Source organism: Xiphias gladius, chromosome 16 (assembly GCF_016859285.1).
Source record: "Xiphias gladius isolate SHS-SW01 ecotype Sanya breed wild chromosome 16, ASM1685928v1, whole genome shotgun sequence".
Taxonomy (NCBI): domain Eukaryota; kingdom Metazoa; phylum Chordata; class Actinopteri; order Istiophoriformes; family Xiphiidae; genus Xiphias; species Xiphias gladius.
Genome location: NC_053415.1, coordinates 3,176,742 through 3,189,168, shown reverse-complemented (window position 1 = coordinate 3,189,168; position 12,427 = coordinate 3,176,742). Strand labels below are relative to the sequence as shown.

At 39.6% G+C, this 12,427-nt stretch overlaps 1 protein-coding gene across 15 annotated transcripts in view; it reads left to right on the top strand.

Moving 5' to 3' along the window:
- The window catches only part of clasp1a (cytoplasmic linker associated protein 1a), a 105,246-nt gene that overhangs the window by 61,591 nt on the left and 31,228 nt on the right, over positions 1-12,427 (top strand). For all 15 annotated transcript variants that reach the window (XM_040147980.1, XM_040147979.1, XM_040147978.1 and 12 more), the window contains exons 11-20: positions 1,736-1,809; positions 4,512-4,604; positions 4,729-4,874; positions 6,368-6,503; positions 6,716-6,786; positions 7,170-7,229; positions 7,844-7,921; positions 8,063-8,230; positions 8,890-8,936; positions 11,502-11,672. In XM_040147980.1, the coding sequence (XP_040003914.1) occupies positions 1,736-1,809; positions 4,512-4,604; positions 4,729-4,874; positions 6,368-6,503; positions 6,716-6,786; positions 7,170-7,229; positions 7,844-7,921; positions 8,063-8,230; positions 8,890-8,936; positions 11,502-11,672 (1,044 nt within the window). The remainder of the gene's footprint in view (positions 1-1,735; positions 1,810-4,511; positions 4,605-4,728; positions 4,875-6,367; positions 6,504-6,715; positions 6,787-7,169; positions 7,230-7,843; positions 7,922-8,062; positions 8,231-8,889; positions 8,937-11,501; positions 11,673-12,427) is intronic.

The following is a 12,427-nucleotide window of genomic DNA, read 5'->3' as shown; positions in this document are numbered from 1 at the left end:
AGGAACAATATACTCATACTGGATGGTAAATACCTCAGCATTAATTTTGAAACAAATACCTAAAACGTTTGCACAGTACTGTGCAGCAAAGCAAAGCTATGTACAAATGTACCTGAGCATATACAGTATATGTATAAAAAACATTCTAATAATGGGTAGGGCCCCCCTTTGCTCTGAAAACAGCCTCAGTTCTTTGTGGCCTGGATTCCACAAGATTTTGGAGACATTCATTTAAGTTTCTGGTCCATGTTGACATGATTGCATCACATCATTTCTGCAGATCTGTCAGCTGCTCATTCTTGCTGCCAATCTCCCGTTCCACCAGATCAATAGCTGTTCTATTGGTTTCAGATCATAAATGAACTCATTGTCATGTTAATGAAACCAATTTGAGATGACTTTGCTTTGTGACATCATGTATTATCATGCTGGAAGTAGTCATTGGAAGATGGTAAATTGTGGCCATGAAGGGATACACATGGTCAGCAACAATACTCAAATAAGCTGTGGCATTCAAACCATGATTGATTGGTATTAAGGGGCCCAAAGTGTGCCAAGAAAACACTCCCTACACCATTACACCACCGCCACCAGTCTGAACTGTTAACACAAGGCAGGTTGCATTCATGGATCCACGTTGTTAACGCCATTAACGCCAAATTCTGACCCTATCTCCTGTGTGCCTCAGCAATAATCCAGATTCATCAGACCAGGCTACTTTTTTATGCCTTCGTGCCAGCAACAGCCGTGGCCAGAGACATGACGTTTTCGGGTTGTCCCTCCATCCCATTCTCCTGAACGTGATATCTCAGGAATATATGGAGGGAATTTCTTAAAATTTAGTACAAACGTTCTCTTGGACTCGAGGATGAACTGATTAGAGTTTGCAAGGTCACTGTGACCTCACAAAACACGTTTTTGGCCTTAACTAAAGAATTGTTTGTAAATATGTTGAATACACTTAATACCTTTTATTAAATTCCTTCAAAGTCTTCACTACATATACTATGTGAGCCTGGACAGACCTGGATGTAATCTCTAATTTAGTTGATGGAGGCATACAACCACAGGGCAGTAAGTTCCACTCTTACACTCTTAAGCTGTTTTGGTGAGCCTGTCCCCACTGCAGCTTCAGTTTTCTGTTCTTGGCTGACAGGAGTAGAACCCGAAGTGGTCTTCTGCTGTTGTAGCCCACGTCAGTTCCAACCAGTCTGACCCTTCTCCTCTGACCTCTCTCATCAACAAGGCATTTCTGTTGGCAGAATTGCCGCTCACTGGAGGATTTTTTTTTTTTTTTTTTGCACCATTGTGAGTAAAATCAAGATACTGTTGTGCATGAAAATCCCAGGAGATCAGCAGTTTCAGAAATACTCAAACCAGCCTGTCTGACACCAACAATCATGCCATGGTCAAAGTCACTGAGATCACATTGTTTCCCCACTCTGATATTTGATGTGAACCATTAACCGAAGCTCCTGACCTATATCTGCATGATTTATGCATTGCACTGCTGCCACATGATTGGCTGTTTTAAATAATTCCATGAATAAGCCGGTGTACAGTAGTTCCTAATGAAGTGCTCCATGAGTGTATACTGTACTTGACTGGTTTCAACATTAGTTATAGTAAATTTGCCCGTATTACAACTATAACTTTCACTAAAATGAGCTATGCCTTTCGTGGTGCTGAGATAATCCTATAAAAATGCTGAATCTTTTTCACATTCTTTTCAAAGGTAAAGAAGCAGGTGCTGGTGCTGTTGATGAAGAGGATTTCATCAAAGCTTTTGAAGACGTGCCCTCAGTCCAGGTTTATTGAGTCCAGTTTTGTCAATGTCAAAAGACACTGTTGAAAAATTTCTCTTTGTGTTGTATGGACACCGTATGTCTTTCAGCTGCGTGTTACGGTGGTTCAGTGTTTAGCCATACTACTTGCATGGCTCTAGGGATGGTAATATCTTGCTGTTGGTTGGTCAGCACTTTGGTCCAGACTGAAGTATCTCAACATCTATTAGATGGATAGTTTGCCATAAAATATTTCTACAGACATTCGTGGTCCCCAGGAGATAACTCACATTGAGTTTTGTGATCCCCTGACTTATCATATGGTGCCACCAGAGGTCGACATGTTTTTTTTTTTGTTTGTTTGTTGTTGTTTTTTTGTATGGATATATCTCAACACAGATTTGCTACAGACATCCATTCTGCCGAGATGATGAATCCAAATGATTTTTGTTGATCTTCTGACTTTTTTATTGAGCACCACCAGGTCAAAGCTTTCATTTATCAACTGAAATATCTCTACATCTACTTGATGAACTGGCACAACATTTTGTACAGAAATTTATGGTTACCAGACGATGTATCTTGGTGACTTTGGTTATCCACTAATTTTTCCTCTAATGCCACGGTGAGGTTGACATTTACAGTTTTGATAGAAATGTCTCCACATTTATTAGATGGATTACCATGAACTTTTGCACCACCAGTCATGTCCCCCTTAGGATGAATCCTACTGAATTCTGTCGATCACATAACTTTTCATCTAGTGTCATTAGCATGTTAAAATTATACCAATACTCAATTAATATACTCAATTTGTCCAATACTTTGGCTTATGACTACATACCTGGAAAACTAACGACATCCCCATTAGCCTCAGCTGTACTTTGCTAATTAGCAAAGCCTCACTGAGTATGAGGGTTAGCAAATGACTCCAAACTAAAACGGTGAACACAGTAAGCATTATGCTTTATTAGCATCAGCATATTAGTATTGTTATTGTGTGCATGTTAGCATGCTGACATTAGCAGTTAGCTAAAAGCCCTGCTGTACCTAAATACAGCTTCATTGAGCCACTGGCATGGACGTAAACATTTAGTCCTTCATTACTAAGTTATTAATTATTAGGTGTAAAATACAACACAGCGGGGAAGATTTTATTTCATATATATATAGCACTTTAAAAAGCAAATGGGTTTGCACCAATGTTCCTCACAAAAACAGACATACAATATATGTTTACACGTACAAGCATAAACAGATATATGTGCATAGCAGATGTTTTGTAAATAACACAAGAAAGAAACAAGAAACAAGCTTAAAACCCAATGAATCAGATAAAAATAGAAAATGTTTAAACACAGTTAAAAGCCTGAGAATAAAAGTGGGTTTTAATGTGTGTCTTAAAAACATCAACAGACTCAGACTGTCTAATGGCCTCTGGCAGGCTATTCCAGAGCCGAGGAGCCTCTACAGAAAACACCATGTTCCTGTTTTTTTTTTTCCACAAACATGGCACAGACAACATGCCACGGTAGGAGGATCTGAGTGTCTGGTGGTGCTGTAAGGGGTGAGAAGTTCTGAAATATGTAGGGATCAGACCATGGAAAAACTTCTAAACAATTAGGAGGATTTTGAAGTTTATCCTGAAAGGAACGGGATACCAGTGTAAGGATGCAAGGATAGAGGTGATGTGGTCTCATATCTTGGACCGGGCAGCAGCGTTTCGGAGTAGTTGTGAACAGGTTGATGGTAGCCTGAGAGATGCCTAGGTAGAGGGAGTTACAGTGGTCCATCCTGGATGATATTAGTGCATGAATTACTCTTTCTAGATCAGAGGGTGATAAAAAATGCCTGATTTTGACGATGGTTCTGAGTTGGAAAATGCTGGACCTGACAATGGCATTAACCTGCCTGTTGAAACTTAAAAAAGCGTCAAATGTAACACCCAGGTGCATGTGGTCTGAAGAAGGTGGAAAGGTGATTGCCATTCTGGGCAGTAGCAGTGGTATGATCTCAAGCAACAAAGAGTAGGATCTCTGTCTTGTCCTTTGAGCCAACCAGTCTTTAATATCTCAGAGACAGTTTTGTAGTTGAGTTAGATTGGCCAGATTTATGGAATTGAGGGGGAGGTAGGTCTGAGTATCATCTGCATAGCATTGAAAAGAGATGTTATGAGTTTGGATGATTCTTGGGGGCATGTAAAGACAGGAAAGAAGCGGACCTAAAACTGAACCCTGCAGAACCCCAATTGAAATGTTTGCAGGTGCGGATGAGGAACTGCCAATGGAAACAGTGAAGCATCTTTTGGAAAGGTAAAAGTGGAACAAATCAAGGGTGGAGAAATGCCAAAACAGCGTGTCAGGAAATCCAGGAGAATCATGTGATCAACAGTGTCGAAAGCTGCACTGAGCTGTAGAAGAATTAAGAAGAGTGATTACCAGCATCTGCAGCACAGAGGAGGTCACTTGTCACAAAGGAGTGCTGTCTCTGTGCTGTGGTGTTCAGAGAAGCATGACTGGAATTTCTAAGAAACACTGATTTGGTTTAAAAGGACAGAATCTGTTTAAAAACGACCTTTTCTAAAATCTTAGATAAGACAGAAAGTTTAGGAATTGGCGTAACAGAGAGAATGTCAGAATCACAATCTTAAACATCATAGATGTGCAACATAATTGATTACTGTTTTTAATGATAATGATGTCTTTCTTAATGTCTTTCTATATCCAGATCTACTCTAACAGGGAGCTAGAGGACCAGCTGACCAAGATCAGAGAAGTGTTGTCTGATGAAAAACATGACTGGGAGCATCGAGTGGTGGCGGTAAGACTCGGAAACCAAATGTATACTCTTTCACACATGTACGTAGGGTACAAGTGCAGGAACTTAATGATGTTATACCAAAATATGCATTTGTCTCATTCTCCTCTTTCTTGTTCCTCTCCAGCTGAAGAAGATCCGTTCGCTCATGTTGGCTGGGGCCGCTGAGTATGATGGTTTCCCTCAGCAGCTGCGTCTCCTGGAGGCTCCATTCAAGCTATCAGCTAAGGACCTGCGCTCCCAGGTGGTCCGCGAGGCCTGCATCACACTGGGGTAAGATCACAAGCTGTGGATGATATACTATCCCTCCCAGATCTCTAAATGATAATAACAGTCAGGTACCATTTTACAGTAGCTGAAGTCTGGTTCTCTTTATTAGAACTACCCAATAAATTCCCTTTCCTTAACAAATAATAATGATACAATACTTTGCTAGACAATTGCATATTTTCACCATTTGCACACATTTTCAGACATTAGTCGTAATCATAAAGGGAGGAAACATTAGAGATGACTTTTCTCATTCCCACTGACTCTGCATGTTCCAAAACTTAAAGTTCTGGCATTGTTATGTTAAATTATGGTAAAGATGGTAATGAATGAGGTAAATCAAAACTTAGGAGCAAAATAAAATTGTCTTTTAAACAGCACTATAAGAGTGATATACTTGAAATTGTTGGAGTATCCAGTTTGACATGGTTAGCCCATTTCCTCTTTCTTTGATTTCTAAATATTATAATCTTAATATTTTATAACATACGCTTTAAGTGTTGAAGTGTTCATTTGGGTTTTAAACCCATTTAAGCACATTCCACATAGTATTATTTGATACTGACAAAAATATTTCATAGTGAAGTACATAGTCTGTCTCTCAGGATTGTCTTATTGTCATTGTGTTAGGTCACTGAAAGTGTGAGAAACATTATGTGTAAGCATCAGTGTACATGGCAGGCCTGGGTAGGCCCTGTCGCATGATCACACAATTAACAGCTCAGTCTTAGATTATCTATGTAAAATATTTCATATTTAATTAACAGAATTTGATTATATCAGTAATGACACAAGAAACCTAATATAGTGGTAATCATCAGTGTCAGTTGCCCTGTCAAGATAGCCATAATGGCTTTGATTGGCAGCAGTGATATTAACTGGAATCTGTAACTGATTGGACGGTACAAGATAAGTAGCATGCTAAAGTATTTTCTTTCCACATACTTAAGCTAATGAAAATGACCCTGCTTGTATATCAAACGAGCAGTGTGCTCCATACCCAAAAACATCTGTCATCTAAATGTTAATACAACCGTAATGAGGTGGAACAGAACAGAGCTGCACTTAAAGAGCAGTAGGTTGATGAATGAATGGACAGGAGCTACATGGATCCTGTCATCCCTTGTAATGTCACCATCGCAGCCTGCCTCTCAATCCAGCACAGACATTCTCCACCTTAGGTAGATCAGAAATTGATTTCCCCCCATTTTTTTAAACTCTTAAAAAGCTAAGAGGCATCTATTGATTTTTGCGAGTGAAGTATTTCCTCTATTTTTGTTTCCTTCCTGTCTTTTTTCCACCTGTCTCTTAGTTTCCCTCTTTTGAAGGGTTCTTTCCAAAAAGGGACATCAACCCAACTGCTATTTAACACACTAGCCACAGTCATCTTTGTATTATCAAAAAGAAGAATAACACATCACCATGAATGGATCATCTGATAGAGTTTACATTTGTTCTCCAACGCCATGTTCTACCCTCTTTTTCCCCTCTTTCAGATATTTGTCATCAATTCTGGGTAACAAGTTTGACCATGGAGCAGAGAGTGTCATGCCCATACTGCTGAACCTTGTGCCCAACAGTGCCAAAATCATGGCCACATCAGGAATGGCCACCATCCGCCTCATCCTCAGGGTAAGACATCTAGAGAGGAGGGTTGATGTGGTTGCTCAAGATGTTTGGAAATATTTTTATCAGTCTAAATTTACATTTTAAACTTCTGTTACTTTGTTTTTCGACAACACACTACATCATGTGATAATACTGAAATAATTGTCACAAGGAATAAGGAAACCCTTCTTTTGGACTTATGGAATACACTTAATGTTTTTGTCTTTCCCCTCCAGCACACACACTACCCACGTTTGATCCCCATCATAACCAGTAACTGCGCCTCCAAATCCGTAGCAGTAAGAAGGTAAGAAGACCTTATTAACATCTATTAATACGGTTACTGCAGGTCAAAAGTCAAAAGCTGTATGATTGATTTAGATTACATTAATTTTTATCAAGCACTGATTGATATTTTACATTCAGTCTATAATTATTTTCAAGACAATTATATCTTTTAAATTCTCCCCTCAAATCAAATGCAGATTATGGTTTTAATGTATATTGTTTGTGTCGCATTTGCTTTAATTGACATAACGTCATATTTTGTACATAAGTGTTTTTACAGTAGGGCTTTTGGTTGTACAGCTCTCAATAACTCCCTCCAGATATATTTTTTGTTCATATGTTAAGTATCCTATGTCATGGTATTGCAAACTTGACAGATGTTTAATTTCGTCCCCTTTCCAGGCGCTGTTATGAGTTCCTAGACCTCATGTTACAAGAGTGGCCCTCTAATACACTGGAAAGGTAAGCTGAATCTCTTGAGTAGAAAGTATATCTGTTGTTTCCTCCAAAAGTACCAAACACTTGGCGAGTGTGTGTATATAGTGTGTGTCAAATGGATAAGGTAGTATAGCGTATGTGTGTGTTTGAGCAGAACACACTTATTGAGTATATGTTGAGTAGATGAGTAGATGTTCATGTGCGGTGGAGATGAGACAAAGATACTGCTGCTTCTCCTCCCTCCTCTCACATGATGGCATTAGAATTTGCTAACATTTAAGTTAGCTCAGTGTTGGCTGGGTGCGCCACTGATGAGGCCTATTAAATTGATGAGTCCTGAGAGAGCCGTCATCAAGGCATCGAGCGATAAGGCAACTTTCCATCCCTGTAACCATGACAACTGCAGCAGAGACTTTAAAAAGCTTGCGAAAAATCCTGTGGGTGCCCACTTTCCCTATGGACCACCAGAGGAATAAAACTGAAAACAGAAAAGGAGAAAGGAAAAAAATACACTGGGAGTTTTTGTTTTTTAGCATTTTGAGGTGTAAGATTACAGAAGTCATCTGTCAGTACTGGTTTTATTTTGGCGTGAGCTTAACCGTTTGTGTCCTCTTCACCATGTTCCCTTACTATCCCAGACATGTGGCTGTTCTGACTGAGACCATCAGGAAAGGCATACACGATGCTGACTCTGAGGCCAGATCCATTGCTAGAAAGTAAGTGTTGTTTAAGGGTTTTGCCCCTGAACTTTGCTATGTCTTTGTTTTATGAGAAAGCCAAGTATTCACCAATTTTTTTTCTGGCTAAACTGAAAATCTTTTGTCTCATCTTCTGCTTTTCTTTGTCCTGACCTATAGGTGCTATTGGGGTTTCCATGGACACTACAGCCGGGAGGCAGAGCATCTGTTCCAGGCGCTAGAGTCCACCTATCAGAAGGCCCTCCAGTCTCACCTAAAGAGCTCTGACAGCATTGTGTCTCTACCCCAGTCTGACCGTTCCTCATCGTCTTCCCAAGAGAGTCTTAAGTAAGAACCATGATGTCCTTCCGGTGTTTACTCACTAAGTTTCTTCCTTCTGTCCTTACTCTTTTACTAGATTCCCATCCCTATTCCCTTTTTTTCAGTTGCTTTACTTCACCTTGAGATGTCCCCTACTTTTTTTTTTTTTTTTTTTTCACACAGCTTTTGCATGTCTATTTGCTGTAATTGACTGGAAAACCGCCAATGCATCTTATTTATGATTGCAAAAACATTGCTAATTATGGTCAGATGGGCTGCAGAGAGGTGACAGGTTTATAGATTCCCTTTGGAGTGTGTTGTCTAATGACCTAATTTTATTTTGTTTTTTAATTTTTCTTCTTCTCACAGGAAGGTTTTCAATCTGATGCAAATGATTTCTTAACCAGAAACTAACATGTTGAATAGAACTCCAGAGCCTATCAGTTTTAAATCTACACATTGAGCTGTAAAGAAACATTGTGTTCATGTGTCATTTATCATTATTATTTTTATTTAATTTGCTGTCCAATACATTTTATCCATACATTTTATATAAATAATACCATATTAACTGTTCTAATTCATAATATATAATACTTGTCAATTGTTTTACAGATGCTCAATGGGTAAAATTGTGATGCATATAAAGTTTAAAAAGTGTCTCTCTATTCCTCATGTTTCTTCAGCCGGCCATTGTCTGTGAAGAGTGTCATTGGAGGGAGCATAACAAGGAGTAAGCCACTTTCATTTTCTGTACTATCACTTTGTATGCAGTTTTTCCCCAGAAGTAACAATTATATAAAGTTAATCTGAAGTGTGGTGAAGTTAGTACAGGGAAAGCAGTTAAGAATATTGAGGTCTATAACCTTGCTAATGCTCCCTTGATCAAGACCTTATATACAGTTAGATACATAAGTATTCGGACAGTGACACATTTTTTGTTATTTTACCTCTGTACAATGGATCCACATGGATCCGAAACAAAGCCTTCAAAATGTGATTGAAGTGGAGACTTTCAGCTTTAATCCAAGGGGTTTAACAAAAATATCACATTAACCATTTAGGAATTACAACCATTTTTATACATAGTCCCTCATTTTTTAGTAGCTCAAAAGTATTTGGACAGTTGACTGACAGTCAGTTTCATGCCAGTTGTGGCCTGTTCCCTTGTTATATCATGACAAATTAAGCAGATAAAAGGTCTGGACATTATTCCAACTGCTGAATTTGCATTTGGTAGCTGTTCATGGGAACTCTCAATATGTGGTCCAAAGAGATATTGATGCAAATGAAGGAGGCCATCATTAGATGGAAAAACGGGAGGAGTGGCCAAATCAACAATTAGGTACATTCTTAAAAAGGATGAATGCACTGGTGAGCTCAGCAATTCCAAAAGGCCTGGAAGACCACGGAAGACAACTAAAGTGTCTGATCACAGAATTCTTTCCTTAGTGAAGAAAAACCCCTTCACAACATCTAGCCAGGTCAAGAACACTCTGGAGGGGGTAGGCATATCATTGTCAAAGTCTACAATCAAGAGATGCCTTCATGAATGTAAATACAGAGGGTTTTACCACAAGGAGCAAACCACTGGTAACACTCAAGAACAGAAAGGCCGGACTAGACTTTGCCAGAAAACATCTAAAAAATCCTGCCCAGTTCTGGTAGAATATTCTTTGGGCAGATGAATTTGGTGATGTCCATGGGTTCTAGACTTTAGGCAGCCACTGACTGCAAAGGATTTTCATCCAAGTATAAAAAATAATCCTTCTATTTATAATTATGTTGGTGTGCATCCAGTGAACAGCCGTTCTGTGGACAGAAACACCTTGTTGATGAGAGAGGTCAGAGGAGAATGGTCAGACTGTTTGGAGCTGACAGAAAGGCTACAGTAACCCAGATAAACACTCTTTACAACTGTGGTGAGCAGAAAAGCATCTCAGAATGCACAGCACACTGACCATTGTGCACACTACAACAGCAGAAGACTGACCACGTCTTGTTCCACTCCTGTCAGCAAAGAAAAGAAATCTGAGGCTTCAGTGGGCACAGGCTCACCAAAACTGGAGAGTTGAAGACTGGAAAAACGCAGCCTGGTCTGCTGTGGATTTCTGCTGAGAGAACAGATGGTAGGGTCAGAATCTGGCATCAAACAGTATGAATCCATGGAACCAACCTGCCTTGTGTAAGACTCCAGGCTGGTGTTGGTGTAATGGTGTGGGGAATGTTTTCTAATACCAGTCAATCATGGTTTGAATGCCACAGCTCTTTGAGTATTATTGCTGACCATGTGCATCCCATCATGGCCACAGTTTTCCATCTTCTAATGGCTACTTCCAGCAGGATAATATTCCATGTCACAAAGCAAAAGTCGTCTCAAACTGGTTTCATGAACATGATCTGAATCCAATATTACACCTTTTGAGGTGTGGTAGAACAGGAGATTAGCAGCGTGGATGTGCTGCGGACAAATCTGCAGAAATTATGCGATGCAATCATGTCAGTATGGACCAGAATCTCAAATGCATGTTTCCAACATCTTGTGGAATCCATGTCACGAAGAACTTAAGCTGTTTTGAGAGCAAAGGGAGAAACTACCCAGTATTAATACGGTGTTTTGTGCATGTATATGACATATACAGTACATGCTCATGTACATTTGTACATAGCTGTGCTTTGCTGTACAGTACTTTGCAAAAGTTTTACGCACTTGTTTCAAAATTAACGCTGAGGTATTTGTCACTTCACTTCATACTAAGTGCAGTAAATACAATAAACCTAAATCAAATTAGTATTTGCTGTGACGACCCCTTTCCTTTAAAACAGCACTAGTTCTCATCAGTACACCTGTGCACTGATATTTGAAAGTACTTGTTCCAGCAACTTGGAGAACTTGCGTGGATTTAGGCTGTCTTAGTGTCTTCTGTCTCTTCATGTAATCAGACTTTGCAAACAGTCCATGATGTTAAGACCAGGTCTCTGGGGGGACAAGACCATCTGTTGCAGAACTCCTTGTTCTTCTTGTCACTGAAGATAGATTTTTTTATGACTCTGGCTGCAGTATGAATTTGGGACCAATCAGACTCCTCCCTGATGGTATTGTGTGATAGATAAGGCTCTAAATATCTAAGATGCCCAAAACTTTTGCACAGACCTATACATACGCAGAAAAGCTCTGTCTTGCACTTGGGTGGAAGCGTAAAGTAAAAAGCTAAGAAGTAGATGTAAATAATTCATTAGGCACTTAAAATAAACTGCTTCATTTGACTATTTGCTTCTAATCTCTGTGCTGTTGCAGGTAAGCTGGTGAGCGCCAGGGTGCCTACTACATCGGGTTCCCTCCAGCGTTCCCGTAGTGACATTGATGTAAACGCTGCCTCTAATGCCAAGTCACGTCTGTCCACCGTCCCCGCCTCTTCACCGTTCAGCTCTGCAGCTGCCCTTCCCCCAGGGTCCTACGCCTCATTAGGTAACACGCCAGTCATCTCCTTCTATCTATCTAATATCAAAAAAACAAACCTCTGTATGGCAACTTCAGTTTATTGTATAGAAAAAAGTCTTATCATTCAGCAAAAAATGAACATGCTGAATTGTTAATACAAACACACTGGCACAATGTTAAGAGAATCAGTGCAAGTAGTTGGAGGAAAACGCTAGAAAAAACTGGAAGCAGTGATGAAAAGCTAGGCTAAAAAACCTGTGATTTAATTTAGCTACACTGTAACCTTGAATTACTTAAGAAAAGACAAAAACCCTCAGAATAAACACTGCAATGTTGCGTTTGAAGAGATTTATTCAGGAATGAGCCACTATACAGGATTTTAGCAAATCTTAGTTAGCCTCTCTCAGTGGCCAACTCAAGTAATTATTCTTCAAAGTGTCCTGTCATCATGAAGTATTACAACATTTTCTCTCGTAGTCACTGGCTTTTATGGACCTGACTGGGATTATTAATGACTACTAAGGTCGTCATTAGATTGTTCTGTCAGCAGGAACTGTTTAAATCCTACGCTGACACTTTTGACAAATCAATGTGTTGAGGATGAGTAACCCTCTAGTGTGATGAAAGCCACTGAGACTTTTTAAGGATGTTTTCACTAACATTTTAAGCTAATGGGGTATGTTTAAGACATCCTCCGCCAATAAAACTTACTGTAAATTTTTTCCCATGCAGCAACTTCTTTCCCCCCTCTTTTCTCCTTCAATGAGTCCCCGTGGCTCGAT